This window comes from Labeo rohita, chromosome 24 (assembly GCF_022985175.1).
Source record: "Labeo rohita strain BAU-BD-2019 chromosome 24, IGBB_LRoh.1.0, whole genome shotgun sequence".
In the NCBI taxonomy this organism is placed as follows: domain Eukaryota; kingdom Metazoa; phylum Chordata; class Actinopteri; order Cypriniformes; family Cyprinidae; genus Labeo; species Labeo rohita.
Genome location: NC_066892.1, coordinates 449,627 through 465,955, shown reverse-complemented (window position 1 = coordinate 465,955; position 16,329 = coordinate 449,627). Strand labels below are relative to the sequence as shown.

The following is a 16,329-nucleotide window of genomic DNA, read 5'->3' as shown; positions in this document are numbered from 1 at the left end:
TGACAGAAAATATAGTGCTAAGTTAACATACTGTGACAGTAGTGGACGTTATTTAGCTTTATATTTTTTTATTATGATAATAGTACACAAATCGCTGACTGACTTTTAGCATGTTGCTATGGAGTTTCTACTGGCCTGACTGGATTTCCCGCCGTCGCTGCATTTAAGGTTTTTTTTTGTTTGTTTGTTTGTTTTTTTGTGGTGAGTTGTTTACTCTCTAATCTCAAGATATATGCGGGACAATTTTCAATATCAGTATACATCTGTGGTATCATTAGCAGATAAAATTCGTAAATCTGGTCGTTTTAAAGTAGCGCGGCTCTCCTCAGGAGATTTTCCGTTACGAGTTTGAGCGACGCACTGTCGTTTTGGGCGGAAAATAACGAGCGATAATGACAGTGACGCTTATCTAACAAACTCCACGAATGATCTATGTTAATGAAACGCAACAAAAACGCTAAAAGTGCACTGTAAAACTGAAACTGTAAGGCAGGTTAATCCAAAATCATCGCCTCACGTGAGCACGTGGTACATTCCAGCGGGAGTCCCCCCTCCCCCTCCGAACTCATGGTACATTCCAGCGGGGTTCAGTGTAGCGGGACTGAATGAAAGAGACTGAACTCTGAATGAGAGAAAGAAAGAAGCAGCAGAACCACTGGACGTCTGCACACAACTCTGATGATTTCAGCACGATTTCAGCTTCAGTAACTACTTTAATAGTTGAGTTATTGTAGGGTGACTGATGAAGAAGATGAGGATGAAGATGCTGTGGCCGTTTGCGGTGATTTTCTCCTCAGTGGTTTGTGTGGAGGCTCAGCAGAGAGGTGAGATATACAATATATAACACAAATCTGCGCTTATATACAATAAACTACAGTGTTTTTGTTGTTCACACTAAGAAATAAAATATAAAAATGTGAAAAACATATTTAACATATAAGAATTTAAATTAGAACATCAGCATGGAATACAAACAAACTCTTTTTTGCTAGTTTTATGCATTTACTTAATGTAATTTGCATTCAGTATTTGTTTCTATGGTTCTGAGTTCCAGAAAACATGTCCAAAAATGAGGTATTATTATGTACAGGTTCAAAAAAACATGGTAGAACTATGGTACAGTTCTTAGTGATAATAAACATTACATTGAATGTGATTATAAGGCCAATATTTTGCTTATTTTATAGGTATGTGAAAGTACTTTTAATAAAAACTGTTATCTGGACTTAACTTCCCTTAAAGCAATAGTGCACCCAAAAATACAAATGTGACCCTGGACCACAAAACCAGTCTTAAGTCGCGGGGGTTTATTTGTAGCAATAGCCAAAAATACATTGTATGGGTCAAACTTATAGATTTTTCTTTTATGCCAAAAATCATTAGGAAATTAAGTAAAGATCATGTTCCACGAAGATATTTTGTATATTTCCTACTGTAAATATATCAAAACTTCATTTTTGATTAGTAATATGCATTGCAAAGAACTTAATTTGGACAACTTCAAAGGCGACTTTCTCAATATTTTGAATTTTTTGCACCCTAAAATTCCATATACTAAAATAGTTGTATCTCAGGCAAATGTTGTTCTATCCTAACAAACCATACATCGATGAAAAGCTTATTTATTCAGCTTTCAGACGATGTATAAAGCTCAATTTTGAAAAATTGACACTTATGACTGGTTTTGTGGTCCAGGGTCACAAATTCTGTCATCAGATATTCAGCCTCAAGTTCCAAACCTGCATACATTCTTCTGTTGAACACAAAAAAATATATTTTTTGAAGAATGTTGGTAACCAAACAGTTGACGGTAGCCGTTTTTTTGTTTCCCATACACTGTAAAAAATAAAAAACACAATTTGTTGAGTCAGCTTAAAATAATTTGTTACCCTGCTGCCTTAAAATGTAGTTCAGTCAACTAAAATAAGTTTATTCAACTTGAAATGTTAAGTTGTACTAAGTAACAACTTAGATATTTGTGTTTGCTAAACTTAACAGATGGGTAAGTAACCCAGCTGCCTTAAAATTTGAAGTTGATTCAAATCAAATATCTAAGTTGTCACTTAGTATAATTTAACATTTCAAGTTGAATAAACTTTTTTTTGAGTTGACTGAACTTAAAATTTTAAGGAAGCCAGGTTACAAATTATTTTAAGTTGACTCAGCAAACTATTTTTTAGCTGATGGGGACCTGCAACTGTTTGATTCTTCAAATCAACTTTTGTGTTCAACTCATACAGGTTTGGGGCAACCTTGAGGTATTTTTGTGTGAGCTATGCCTTTAAGTGTTAAAAATACTCAAAAATGATTCATTAAGTGTTTATGTTTGCGGACTCTTCATATGATCTAATTAAATTAACATAAAGCAAATATCACATGACCGGGGGTCTCAGCTGTGATGGTGATGATGTTAACTGCTAGTTTGCATAGGTAGTATAGCGTTCGCCAAATTAACGAGATTTCTCACCTGCAGGTTTGTCTAACCATTTAACACATGAGTTCAGGAAACCGCTAATGTAGTTTTAGCTGTGACCCATAAAAGCAGCGAGTGTCTGCTTACACCTCAGTCCTGTGAAGAGAACAGGAAGTTGAAATGTTATAGGCTGAACTTTCATCTGAACCGTGTGTGGGTGTATGTGTGTGTTCTTTGTGTTTGTTCCAGCTGAATGTATGTGAATGAGCGCGGATCACATGAGAGCTCCGTCCGTCTCCATTAACAGATAATCCTGGATATTTAGTCCTAGTGGGTTAGTTAACTGGTCATAAAAGCCTCTCAGTGTGACTTTTTCTCATGAATAATATGTGGCTGTTTGTGTTCGTTAAACTTTGATGAACTTTCAGTTAAGATCAGGTGATGAAAGAAAATAATTTCACACTACAGGGAATTGTTAATACATAAATATATACAATATACATCTAAAAGTTTAAATGTATAATAATAAATAATTTTTATAATAATATATTTAATTGTAATATTTAATAAAAAAAATAAATGTGTTTAATAAATGTAATAATAAATAATATTAAAAAAAAATATATATATATATATATATATATATTGGTCATAGGTCAAAGACGTTGAGATATCCACGTCAAAAGAAATTTACAAAAGTGATTTTATGTCCATAGAAAGCACATTAAATGTAAGCAAAGTGTCTAATTTTATGGTTTCAAATAAGTTTTTGGGAATGAAATGTTACATTGTCATTCACTGTAACAATATTTATGTCAAAATTCAAACAGCATGCTTATTCTGACTTGTACATATTAAAATATATAAAATAATAAGGGAGCATATTAAATTTTATTGTGTTTTAAATGAGTAAAAAATCTTGGGCAAAATGGGCAAAACCTAGGATAGTGGCAAGTTGTAAAAATGTAGAATTACAATTAATTAGTAATTGGGGTAAAAGTAATTCGTCTTTTAATATGTCATAAATTGATTTTTGTTGTAAATATGCCTGACAAGATTGTTACACTCAATGACATTTTAGTGGGTGTCTTCTGTAAATTAGGGAAAAATGTGTGTATTTATTGTAATGTATTTATTTTTTGCTCTGAAAAACAAAAATCGAACTAAATTAAACAGAAAACTTTTACTTTTTTTGAAAAAAAAAAAAAAAAAATTTTAAATATTTTTTATGGCTTAAAAATATATATATATATATATATATATATATATATATATTATATAAAAATATATAATTTATATTTAAAAAATGACTCAGAAATCCCTTGTAAATTGTAGAAATAATTGCAAAAAATGGCAAGTAACATTTTGGATCAAACATGACATTTTAAAGTAGAAAGACTGAGAGAAATTTTTTGTCAAATGTAAAATGTTGTTTCAATATTCTTCAGAAATTCCCTTTTTACAGTGCAGATGTACAAGTGTACTGTAATATATTTAGCCTCAAAGCAGCTTCTGTAGCTCCAGACGTCTTTATCTGCTTCCATCAGTCTGTAAGTGTTTTATCTCCAATCAGAGATTTATCTCTGAAGGCGTTTCACGCTGAATTGACTGAGTCACATTGTGAGGCTCTTATCAGCTCCACTTACATCTGATTACAGACTCTGTTCACATGCAAATTCAGCAGATCTTCTCGTCTGTCCTGGAGCCCCTTCATCCAGACGCTTTGATGAGCTCAATCCTGATCTCATCACCAGTGCATGCACAACTTCACATGCTAGACTTATTCCAGTTGATCTGGATTTCATTTATTGGAGATGTTTTATCCATGCATCCATGTTCAATGATGTTTTTAGACATCTCTATTACCTTCCAATGAAAAGAGCCAATGAAAAAATGAACTGTTGCTTTATTTGTTGGCTTGTTTTCCAAACCCGACTAAAAGCCACCCAGAAAAAGTCATTTGGGTCTGAGACGTCAATCATGATGAGCTGCTGTTGTGTAAACGCACAGTAAACTCTGACCCCTGCTTTCACACTAAATGAGGCCGTAAGCTGCTCTCAGACGCTGGAAAAGAAGCAGAGCAATTATCTTGTCTTCTCCTTCAGATAAAACACATCCCTCTAATGCTTTCGGGTGAATCTGACCCCGGCGTGGAGACTTAAAACGATGCACTGCTGCTTAATGCGGTCTGCGCTGAAAAACACTGATGTATGATTGTAGAATGTTTTCAATGCAAATAATGAGAGAGAAACTGCAAATAATGCATTGAATTAAACATGCAGTTTTGAAGTCGAAAGACTGAAATTGCATTATACAATGCTCTAATACTTATGACTTAGCTGTAGCATCGTTTATCCATAAAAGTGCATCAGAAGTCAATGTACTTATACTGTTATAAACATCTCATTTACTTCCTTGAAACTGTGATTTAGAAATATTTTCTTAGTGGGATGAATGCATTTAGCTAAATGAAGATGTTGAGAAGTTCTTGCCGACAGATGTGTTTGTTTGAAAGTGTTTTTCTCACCGATTAAGTCTCAAATGCGATTAGAGGTGTCGTCGGCTCTCAGCGCGTCTGTGACATGCAAACGCAGCCAGATGTGCCGCTGCAGTCGCATAATGACTTCAGTCATGAGAGTCTCTTTATCTGCTGAGCGTTTGAAGTTTGTGTGTGCTCAGCACCACTGGAGTCCATTCAAACCACAAACTCCCCCGAGAGACAGACCTCAGACTCTCAAACACGTCTGCTGCTTTAGTGTTACTCAACCCACACAAGCGGTCCTAATTGATATTAATTATTAGTGGAGTTTGTAATTGACATGTTGGTTAACAACAGTGTAAGTATCAGTGAAATGCAATTATAGCTTTTTTTTGAAAATATGTTGAGTTGGTTTTATTTTTAAATGTTAATTAAATTAAAGTTTTTGTTATTTTTAGTTACTTTTTTTATCAGTAATTGCTTTAAAATATATCTATATAGTTTCTATTAATTAATTTTTTTTTTGTTATTTTAGTACATCAACTAGTACAATTAGCTTACAAGTAGTTTCTATTTTTCTATTTTCATGTTCATTTTAGTTAAAAGTCTTTAAATTGTTTTTTAATTTTATTACTTTTTAAAAAAATGTATGGTTTTAATTTTTTTAATTTTTACTATTATAGTTTTTTATATTTTGCATGGTTTCTACTTCAGTTGTTTTATTTTTTGTTTTAAATTTCAGCTTTTATTATTGTTTTTTAAATATGTGTATTATTTTTACTAAATTGGATAATATTGTAGTTTGAGATATATTATTATACTATTATAGTTTGTTAAATACTTTTTTATTTTTATGTTCCATTTTCATTTAAATTTGAAAACGTTTTAGTCATTTTGTGGTTCATTTATTAGTAATTATTTTAAAATGTGTCTATTTAGTTTTTGTTTTGTTTTAATTTTCAGTTTTAAGTTTTGATATTTTAGTCAACATCAACTTAAACTAAATTAGATACTTAGATAATTTTTTTATATTTTTCTGATTGTTTTTTAATTTTTATATTTTCATTTTAGTTAAATATTGTTTTTAAAAAACGTGTAGGTCAACTTAAACTAAATGAGATGCTATTATAGTTTGAGAGATGCTATTGTACTATTATAGTTGTTTAATACTTTGGAATTGTTTTTTATTTTGTATTTCCTATTTTTGTTTTAATTTTAGTGAGTTTTAGTAATTCTGTTGTGCATTTTTGACTTTGTTTTATATATAGTTATTCATTTTTTTTAAAATTCGGTTCTTATTTTTATATTTTCAAAATTAAACCAAACAAAAATGAGAAATGTGTTGCTTCGGCAACTAGCTAAAATAAAGTAAGTTTAAATCTTTTATTACTTTATTTTTTTTTCAAAATGTTAACAAAAAATGTTTTTTTTTACGGTTTTAGTTTAGTTTAGTTTATTTGTTCACAGGGGCAATGCACATTAATAAACATGGCAGTTAATGTGCCAGAATTAGCCAAAAAGGCTATTTTTCATCTGTAGACCCTTGACAGAATGTTAAAAAGTCACCCTAAAAACAAAAACAGAGCATTTTCCACACATATACACATCTACAAAGAAAAGGGAGTAAAAAGTAAAATACTAGGGGGGAAATAAAAAAAAATACAAATACAATACTAATGTTGACCATTAGTTTTAGATTTGGTTAACCCTAGTAACTACGTACCCTACAGTAACTCAGTATTAAAGTTGAGTTTGTTCATATTCCTGCAGCATTACTTTGCTAAGTGATGCATGATTTTCACTTTCTGGACGATAAAGAGTTTGCAGTTGAACAAAACTCCCAGCACTGATTTTGCTAATATATTGCGGTTCAAAGCTCTAAATCACACTTTGACCTCTTGACTTGCTGGAGGGAAGAAGCTCCTCTTCATCTTCACGGTTCCCTCTCATTGAGCTCTTTGCTGTCAGTAATGATGCTTATCTCCTCACACCAAAGGCCAGCTTTGGTCAGTTGTCCCAAGACGTAGTTATTTGTGTCATGAATGGAGTCAGAGACACGTGGGCGGATGGATGGATGGATGGATGGATGGGGTGGGTGAGGGTCGCTCTTCAAAGCGAGAGAAAATGCAGTTCAGAGCAAATGCTGATTTAGCATTTGTTAAACAGTTCTTGGTCTGTCATTCCAGGTCTGTTTCCTGCTATCCTGAACCTCGCCAGCAATGCCGAAATCAGCACGAACGCCACCTGTGGCGACCCGGTTCCTGAGATGTACTGTAAACTGGTGGAACACGTTCCCGGAAGACGAATCCGTAACCCTCAGTGTCGGATCTGTGATGCAAACAGCCAGAACCCCAAAGGTAATGCAGGACATTACAGTGCAACTAAAAACTACTGTGTGGGACTATTAAAAAATATTTCGGATTTTGCTCTATTTTGTCATCAAAAATAGTTTGAAACAAGAACGTGTGTTTTTAATAGAATCTAGTGAGTCAGTGATTCAGTTTCCCATTCATAAAGACAGTCACTTGCTTTATTCCTGAATGAATCAGCCGTTTGAACGAATCAAATGAATGAATGATTCAGTCATTAAATCAGTGACTTTATGCCACCTACTGGCAGTTTTAGTTTCATTTTTTAACTTTTCAGTTATTTAAATCATTTAATATTTCTATTTTCAAATGTTTATGTTTAAAACATTAATCTCAGCAAATTTATGAATTTAATTGCCCCCTTTGAGCCTCGTTAAACGTCTGAAAATAAACTTATAGCCACTTTTGAGTTTGTCTGTTCCACCTCTGTAGTACAAATTCATTTTAACAAGTTAATATCTATTTAATTTGATTGATAACGTATTCTTCATATTCGACTTGCTCTTATTCTATTGCTTTAACTGAACATTTTAAAAAGCTTATAAACGTATTTTTTCTTATTTGACTTAAAAGATGACATACTTTTAATAAAGTTAGAAAAATGCCATTACGAAAGCAAAAACAAATTTCCCCTGTAAATCACTTTACGTAAAATATCACCTCGTAATAGAATTTTTTTTGTTTAAATTTTAGTGAAAGTTTTAGTAATTTTGTTGTGTTTTTGACATTGATTTGACCTTTTTTTTTTTTAAAAAAAAAAAGTATGTATATATAGTTATTTATTTTTATTTAAGTTTTAGTTTTAATTATTTTAGTACTTCAACTTAAACTAAAGTTGAGAAATGTGTTACTTTTTTTAATACTTTATATCAGTTTTTACTAGTTTCAGTTCTTAGTTTTTTTTGGGTTTTTTTTTTCAAAATGTTAACAAAAATGTTTGTTAAAGGTTTTAGTTTTAGATTTGGTCAGCTATAATAACCCTGATAACTAAGTCCCTTATAGTGACTCAGTATTAAAGTTGAGTTTGTTCATATTATTGCAGTGTTACTTCACCAAAAAATATTAATCTGTGTAAACATTAATATTAACAGATGCAACTTTTGAATGTAGTAATGTATTAGTAAATGCTGAAATTAACATTTATATTAAAGTGTTACTGATTTATCTTTTGTGTTGGATGTCTGTGCTGACGTGACATGCTGAGACAAGTTGATTCCTACCTGATTTATGATGCATCAGTACCTATTTATTCTTGAACATTTGCAGTCGTTCTTATTTCACTTTATTCTGTTCAACAGAGCAACATCCCATTACGAACGCCATCGACGGCACCAACCAGTGGTGGCAGAGCCCGAGCATCAAGAACGGCCGTCAGTTCCACTGGGTCACCGTCACTCTGGACTTACGACAGGTACGACCCGCTTAAGCTTGAAGAACGCTGTGATGTTGATATCGTATGATATGGAAAAAAATACTATAATAGTATTTTTGGCCATATCGCACAGCCCTACTTCTCACTCATTAGCTTCTATAGGCAAATAACTTTGGTTGCGTTCAATTTGTGTCCTCACACACTATTCTGGTCCATTTTGTTTGAGTATTTGAGTTTCAATCGTAGTTCGTTTAATCTCGGCGGAGGGCCGTTTCCCAGTGAGATGAAGCTGGTTTTATGTTCCCCTCCTCCTCTGTCATTGTGAATCAGCCATTCTGTGGCACCGTTAAGCTGAATGCAGTGCTAATTGTACACTAGCTGCTTGTTTCCTGTGTGTCTGAATGGAGGAGCGGTGAGGAGGTGTTCAGGAGCGTTTAGAGCCCCTCAGGGGCCGCCGAACACAAGTGTGTTTGTCTAGAGAGGTCGAGAGGCACACTAATCCCAAAACTAGAAACAATCCACCGCATTCCAGCACTGATAATACGCACAACTATTCCACATCAACCCACTAACACACACACACACACACACAGGACTAACCATGATCCTCTGCAGTCTGTCACACACACACACCGTGATGCCTGAAAGAAGTAAACATTAACTGAAATTAAATAATTATATAAATTCCTTAAATGTAGGTTATTTCAGCAAGTTGTCAAAGCAAAGTTTTTTTATTTTCATTCAGTTTAAGTACTAAAATAACTAAATAATAATAAATAAAATGTAAAAATACTATGTAGTATTTACATATACAAAAAATATATTTAAAAAAAGATATGCATAAAAACTAAAATGCATAAAATAGGAAAATAAACTAAAGCTAGTAAATAAAAGAAAAATTACTGTATAGACAAATTGCATAAAATATCTAAAACTAATAAACAAAAATGTAAAAAATAAAATCTAATTTAAAATATTTCTTTCTATTTTATTTTTTACGATTTACTTTACCATCAGTTATTACAGTTTCAATAATATACAATTATAGTTTTTATTTTATAAAACTATAAAATTTGAAATTGTTTTCATTTTAATTTTAGTTAATTTTAGTTTAGTTTAATTTAAGTTTAGTTTAGGTTTTAGTATTTTTATTGTTTTTTTATTATCTTTTTTTAGTGTCTTTAGTTTTTATTCATTTTTATTTCAATGTACAATATTTTAGTACATCAAGTTGGAGTTATAAACAAGGTAATAGGGTCATAAATAACTATATATATATGTAAGTATATATATATATATAGTTAAAAAAGAGAAAATATAATTGTAATATAATTTTCACTTTAGTTTTAGTTGTAACTTATAAACTAATTTATTAAAATGTTTTTTGGAGATGATAAGAATACATTTAATCATTAAATCTAATGATTGCAGTCTGTCTGCAAAATTCACTTCATATTCTTTCATTTTCATGCTCTCATATTTCAGTATCTGAAGTTTAAAAAACATGTGCAACAGTGTTAGCAATGCCAAAAAGCTTGGTGAGACCATCTGAAACCACAGAAATCTGAACAACCACAAAGTTCCCCAGCATAAATGTTTAACCGTCTGAAGTTCAGCGTTCCCATAAATAATCCTGCGATGTGGCAGCGATTCTGTAGTTTGCGGCTCTGACCACAGGCGTGTTTTCATGTTGTAGTCTGGAGTGAGGATGAGTCAGGCCTTTGTCTGCGTTCACTGAGGGCCGCGGGGGGGGAAGGGAGACACACACATAAAGCAGGAACGACCCCGACGGGGCCTCAGGCCATCAGTGCAGGATTACACATGCTAATGGGCCCCTACACACACACACACACACCTGGAGGGGACGGGTGAGCCGCTGGAGCTCAGGTGAGGTTAACAGCTTTACAGCAACCACAAGAATCTCTTGAGTCACACTTAACGTCTGAAGTGAGAAGAAAAATGCACAAGCAAACTTTACAATCAAAACATCTGTCAAAAAAAGTTCAGTCTGTTTGAAATGCTAAAACAGCAGATGCAGTGTTTATATAATTTATTTAAAATTGTATTTAATCTGTCATTTCTGGCCTGTATCATCACTGAAAGACAATGCTGTTCTTGTCTGTCATTGGTCAGTCAAACAGGTAGTCCCGCCCCAAACTCACATCATTGGTTTAAACAGAAGTTTGCATGTTTGTATTTGTAACAGAGTTTGTACAAGGTGCTTAAAGGGCTTGTATCTATAAAATAAGTGTTTACATTTTTCAATAAGCACATCTCTTTTTTCACACAAAATTAAAAAAACATGATACCTTTTCTGGCTTATTTCAGCTAAATTCATGAAACTAACGAGCTAAGCCAGTGGTAGTACTGACATGCCGTGGAAACATGGCAGAAGACGCAAAAAGAGGAACAGGTGAACTGAATCAATTTAGTGAGTCAATTACACTGGAACCACTCAGAGTGATTCAAACTCGTGACTTTGATCATTAATTTCAAGCAATTCACTAGCAAAAACCAGATTAAACGGGTGAAACGGAGCTTTTCAAAGCGAATCATTTGATTTAGAGAGAAAATCAAACTTTGGAGCGGGTTTGTGAATCTTTTGCTTCAGATCGGAACTTTGGAGCATGGATCGTGAATCATTTGAATTCGATTGCGATTTCGGAGTGGGTTTGTGAGTCATCTGATTTAGATTGGAACCTTGGAGCAGGTTTGTGAATCTTTTGGTTTAGCTCGGAACTTAGGAGCACAGATTGCGAATCGTTTGAATTAGAACGGGATTTCGGAGCAGGTTTATGGATCTTTTGCTTTAGATCAGTACTTCAGAGTGCGAATAACTTGAATTAGATTGGGATTTCAGAGCTGGTTCGTGAATCTTTTGCATCTGATTGAAACTTCGAAGCGCTGATCACAAATTATTTGAGTTAGATTGGGATTTTGGAGTGGGTTCACAAATCATTTGATTTAAATCAGAACTTTGCGTATCATTTAATTAGTATATTTTTATTTATCTATTAATCTTTTTTTAGAATTTGAACGATGAGACATTGTTCGAGTGAGATCTCTGATTGAAGTCCTTGAAATCAAAAAAGTAGTGCTTGAAAAGTCCTTGAAAGTCCTGGAATTTAATTTTACAGTATCTGTACGGACGCTGTTGTAATAAATCATTTTGCAAAAGTCAGGATTCATATATATTTACGTTTCTCTGACGCGCCACACAAAGCAAACGTCAGCGTTCTGTTTGACTGTGGTAGTCGTAGCGTAGTCTCCTCCAGGACGCGTCCAGCAAACACTGTTTACGGCTCAGAGATCCGGAGGATTCTTCACAGGTGTGTGTGTGTGTGTGTAAGGACCAACACAGCTGTTGAAGGTCCTCCAGAGGTGTTTGGACAGCAGACGGCGTGCGTTTAGTGTTCCGCTCATGCTGTCTGGGGGGCCGCCGGCGATAACGGGCCCCAAATGGCTCTTTGACTTGTGTTTGTTTGGTCAGGTTGTGTTAACGGGATGATGAGACAGCTGATTTCCTCTGATGCTGTTTATTTCTCTTGAACGTGTGAATCTGGTGGGATTTTACTCATTAAAAAGATAAAATAATAACAATGAGAAAGGAAAAGATAAAAAAAACACAGTGATTTGTTTTATCTGACACTCATTCAGCCTGTTTGTTTGAATTATTCAGACGCCCTTGAGTTTGTCCAGACGACACAATGTGTTGAGTTTTCAGGAGTTGATGTCACAAAAACAATGATTATTTTGTCTAATGTGAAGTTTAGACTCTTGATAAGGCTTAACTTACAATGCGAGAATGAGATGATCCCTGAACACGTTTGACTCCATCAGAACAAAAATGTGGATTTTTTTAAGAGTAATTCACAGTCAAATGTGTTTTTTGATCTTTCTGTTCTCTTAACTTAGTTCTCTTTCCTTTACATTACAGTTTCCCCAATATTTTTGAGGAATATTGGAATAGCCTTGGCCTAAAATATTTACTTGAAGTTCCAGGGTTATAATAGTTGACTGAAACTAACCATTAAAAATTAAATAACCATAAAAGCATTTTTTTTATTACTTAAAAGAAATGCTAATTGAAATAATCAAATAAAATATATATTAAAAAAGACTTTATATTTCAGCTGGCCAAATTATTTTTAATATTTAAATTCCAATTAATTTGACTAAAATATGAATTGCTAAAATAGTAAAAATGACAAAAACACTAAAACAAAATTATTTAAATTTCAGCAAAATGGAAAATAAAAAATATAAACTGATTTGAAATATTACAAAAACTATAATAGTGTATGAATGACACTGAAATGTGTGATTTTTAATTTAATTTTTTTTTTCTCATTTGTGACCACAAAACCAGTCATAATAAATAAGCTGTTCACTCATGTATGGTTTGTTATGATAGGACAATATTTGGCTGAGATACAATTATTTGAATATCTGAGGGTGCAACAGAATCAAAATATTGAGAAAATCAACTTTGAAGTTGTCCAAATGAAGTTCTTAGCAATGCATAATCAAAATTACTAATCAAAAATTAAGTTTTGATATATCTACAGTAGGAAATTTACAAAATATCTTCATGGAACATGATCTTTAATTAATATCCTAATGAAATAGTAAAAATATTAAGACTGGTAAGTTGACTTAGTTGGCCTAAACTAACCGTAAAAAAAAAAAAAAAAAAAAAAAAAAAAAAAAAAAAAAAAAACTAACCATGAAACATTTTTTTAATTACTTGGGGAAAAACCATTAACTGAAAGTAATGAATAAAATGAAATATTTAAAAAAGACTTAAGATTAATTTAACTAAAATAAAATTGTTAAAATAGTAAAGATGACAAAAACACTAAAAAAAATTATTTAAATTTCAGTTAAAATGAAAATGGAAAATAACCATAAAAAACATGATTTAATTGCTTGAAAAAAGATTAACTGAAATAATACAACAAAATATTTTTAAAAGACTTATTTTCAGTTAATTTAACTAAAATAAAATTGATAAAATAGTAAAAATGACAAAAACACTAAAACAAAATTATTTAAATTTCAGCTAAAATGAAAATGGAAAATAACCATAAAAAAATCATTATTTAATTGCTTGAAAAAAAGAAACATTAACTGAAATAATAAAATGAAACATTTTTAAAATACTTATTTTCAATTAATTTAACTAAAATAAAATTGATAAAATAGTAAAAATGCCAAAAACACTAAAACAAAATTATTAAAACTTTAGCTAAAATGAAAATGGAAAATGAAAAAATAAAACCACATTGTACAGTATATCCACGTTATGTAGGTAAATGATTAATAAACGTTGACCTTAACTTTAATCATGAAGTCAACATATAGAGATCTACTTCAGCCCTCATTAAAATCCAGCAGTTGTTGTTTTTCCTAGCAACCATCCCATAATTCTACAGTCTGCACGTCTGCACCTGTGATTATCACAGCTATATGAAAGCATTCAGCATGTCAGTGAATGTTGCTGTGATCTTCAGTGGAGCATCAGCCTGTAATCCGTCATTTTCATCCATCGGTGTCTTCACTCGCTTTTCATTGCGGGGATTCCGGAAATCTCATGAACGCAGATCAGATGCATGAGGACAAACACTGTCATTACATTCAGATGAGAGGGAGAGATGTGTGTTCTCGTCTGTACATTGCTAAGCATCCAGTAAACACATAAACACAGACAGAGTCAGATCAGACCACCGGAACAGACGATCACAATCCTGATGCACTTAGAAGTTATTTACACACTAGGATAGGTTTTGTTAATATTTAGAATTTTTTTATATGTATGTTTTATATATGAAATATTCATATCAGCATGAAAGTATTTATTTTTATATTTAGTATTTATTTTATTTTAATTTTATTTTATAATCTTAAATATTTATAATATATAATTTTTTAATTATATTTAAAATATTTTTTAAATATTTTGGTTTATATATATATATATATATATATATATATGATATATTTATATAGATTTTTAATATTCATATTATAGTTATATTTTATTAATGTTTTATTATATTTATTTCAGTTGACAGAAATGTTTTTCAGTACTTTTAGAAATCTCTTTCTACTTTAGCTTGTGCTTTAAACTAGTTTCTACTTTAAACATACTATTATATACTGGAATTCCCTTGGCTTTTATGATGAATTGCTTGCAGTATATGATGTTCAGGACAGACGCAGGTCATGCAGAGCTCAGGAGTGGGGTACGGTACGGGAAACATGCTTTGTGAATTATATCAAACCCAGGGCTTGTCTAGAGAGATTGAGTGAGAATTGAGTTAAAAGAAGCAAACCCACGTCTGAAACACATGTGATGAGAAGCAGATGCTGCATGAGCTCAGGGATCCCATCATCAGATCAGCTGAGTTTCTCCTTCAGAACGCCTGCCAGAACATGTTTCGTCTGACAGCGAGACAGACGGCTGATATTTCAGAGTCATTACTCACACTGAGGGTCATTAGAAGGTAAATAGTGTAAATGTTCGGCTGAATCTGAGATGACAGGAAGAGGAAATCAGAGTCCTTCAGTCCAAAGGAACACAGCAGATATGATCTCTGAGATACTGTTTTAGTTTTATAATTTTCATTTTCATTTTAGTTGAAGTTAAAGTCATTTTGTTTTTTGTTTTGGTCATTTTTATTAGTTTTATTTTTTATATAAATTATCTAGATTAGGTTTTTATTCGTTTTTATTTTTATATTTTCAGTTTTTGTTTCATCAGGTTTCAGTAATTTTGTTGTGTGTTTTGTCATTTGTATTGTTTTTTTTACAAAAAATTTAAATGTATTTTCATTTAGTTTCATTTTCATGCTAATTTCAGTTAAAGATTTTGTAATTTTGTTGTTTTTTTTTATAATTTTTATTTTGTTATAAATATGTCAGTATATAGTTTCTATTAATATTGTGGATTATTTTTCTATTTTCCATTTTCAATTTTATTTAATTTTAATAATTTTGTTGTGTGTTTTTGGTCATTTTTTAATTTTTTTACAAAAATGTATTTTGTTTTTATTCATATTTTCTGTTTATTTTCATTTTTTATATGTTTTATTTTCATGCTAATTTTAGTTAGTTCATTTTGTTGATTTTTATCAATTTTATTTTGTTAAAAATATGTCAGTATTTTTTGGATTAGTTTTTATTTTTCTATTTTCCGTTTTCATTTTCATTTCGCTTTAGTAATTTTGTTGTGTTTTGTCATTTGTATTTTTTTGTTTTTTACAAATATGTCTCGTTTGTATTAATATTTAGTTTTGTTTTTTTTTTTCTTTTTTTTTTTACATTTTTCATTTTCATGCTAATTTTAGTTAAATATTTAGTAATTTTCTTGATTTTTTAGTAATTCTTGATTTTTTTAAAATCATTTTTATTTAGTTAAAAATATGCCAATATATGGTTTCTAATAATATTTTGGATTAGTTTTCATTTTTCTGTTTTCCGTTTTCATTTTCATTTAGTTTTAGTAATTTTGTTGTGTGTTTTGTCATTGTATGTTTTTTTTTACAAATATGTCTCTAATTTTTATCAATATTATGAATTAGTTTTCTTTTTTTTTCATTTTCCATTTTCATGCTATATTTTATTTACATTTAAATTTACCATTTTTCATTTAGTTGTAGTAATTTTATTTTCTATTTTTTTCAAGTTTTTTATA

At 31.3% G+C, this 16,329-nt stretch overlaps 1 protein-coding gene across 1 annotated transcript in view; it reads left to right on the top strand.

Moving 5' to 3' along the window:
* Window positions 1-639: 639 nt before the first annotated feature.
* Window positions 640-16,329, top strand: part of lama1 (laminin, alpha 1) — a 55,204-nt gene continuing 39,514 nt past the window's right edge. The window contains exons 1-3 of the mRNA XM_051098218.1: window positions 640-824; window positions 7,079-7,249; window positions 8,560-8,672. Coding sequence (XP_050954175.1) covers window positions 743-824; window positions 7,079-7,249; window positions 8,560-8,672 — 366 coding nt within the window. The 5' untranslated portion in view covers window positions 640-742. The remainder of the gene's footprint in view (window positions 825-7,078; window positions 7,250-8,559; window positions 8,673-16,329) is intronic.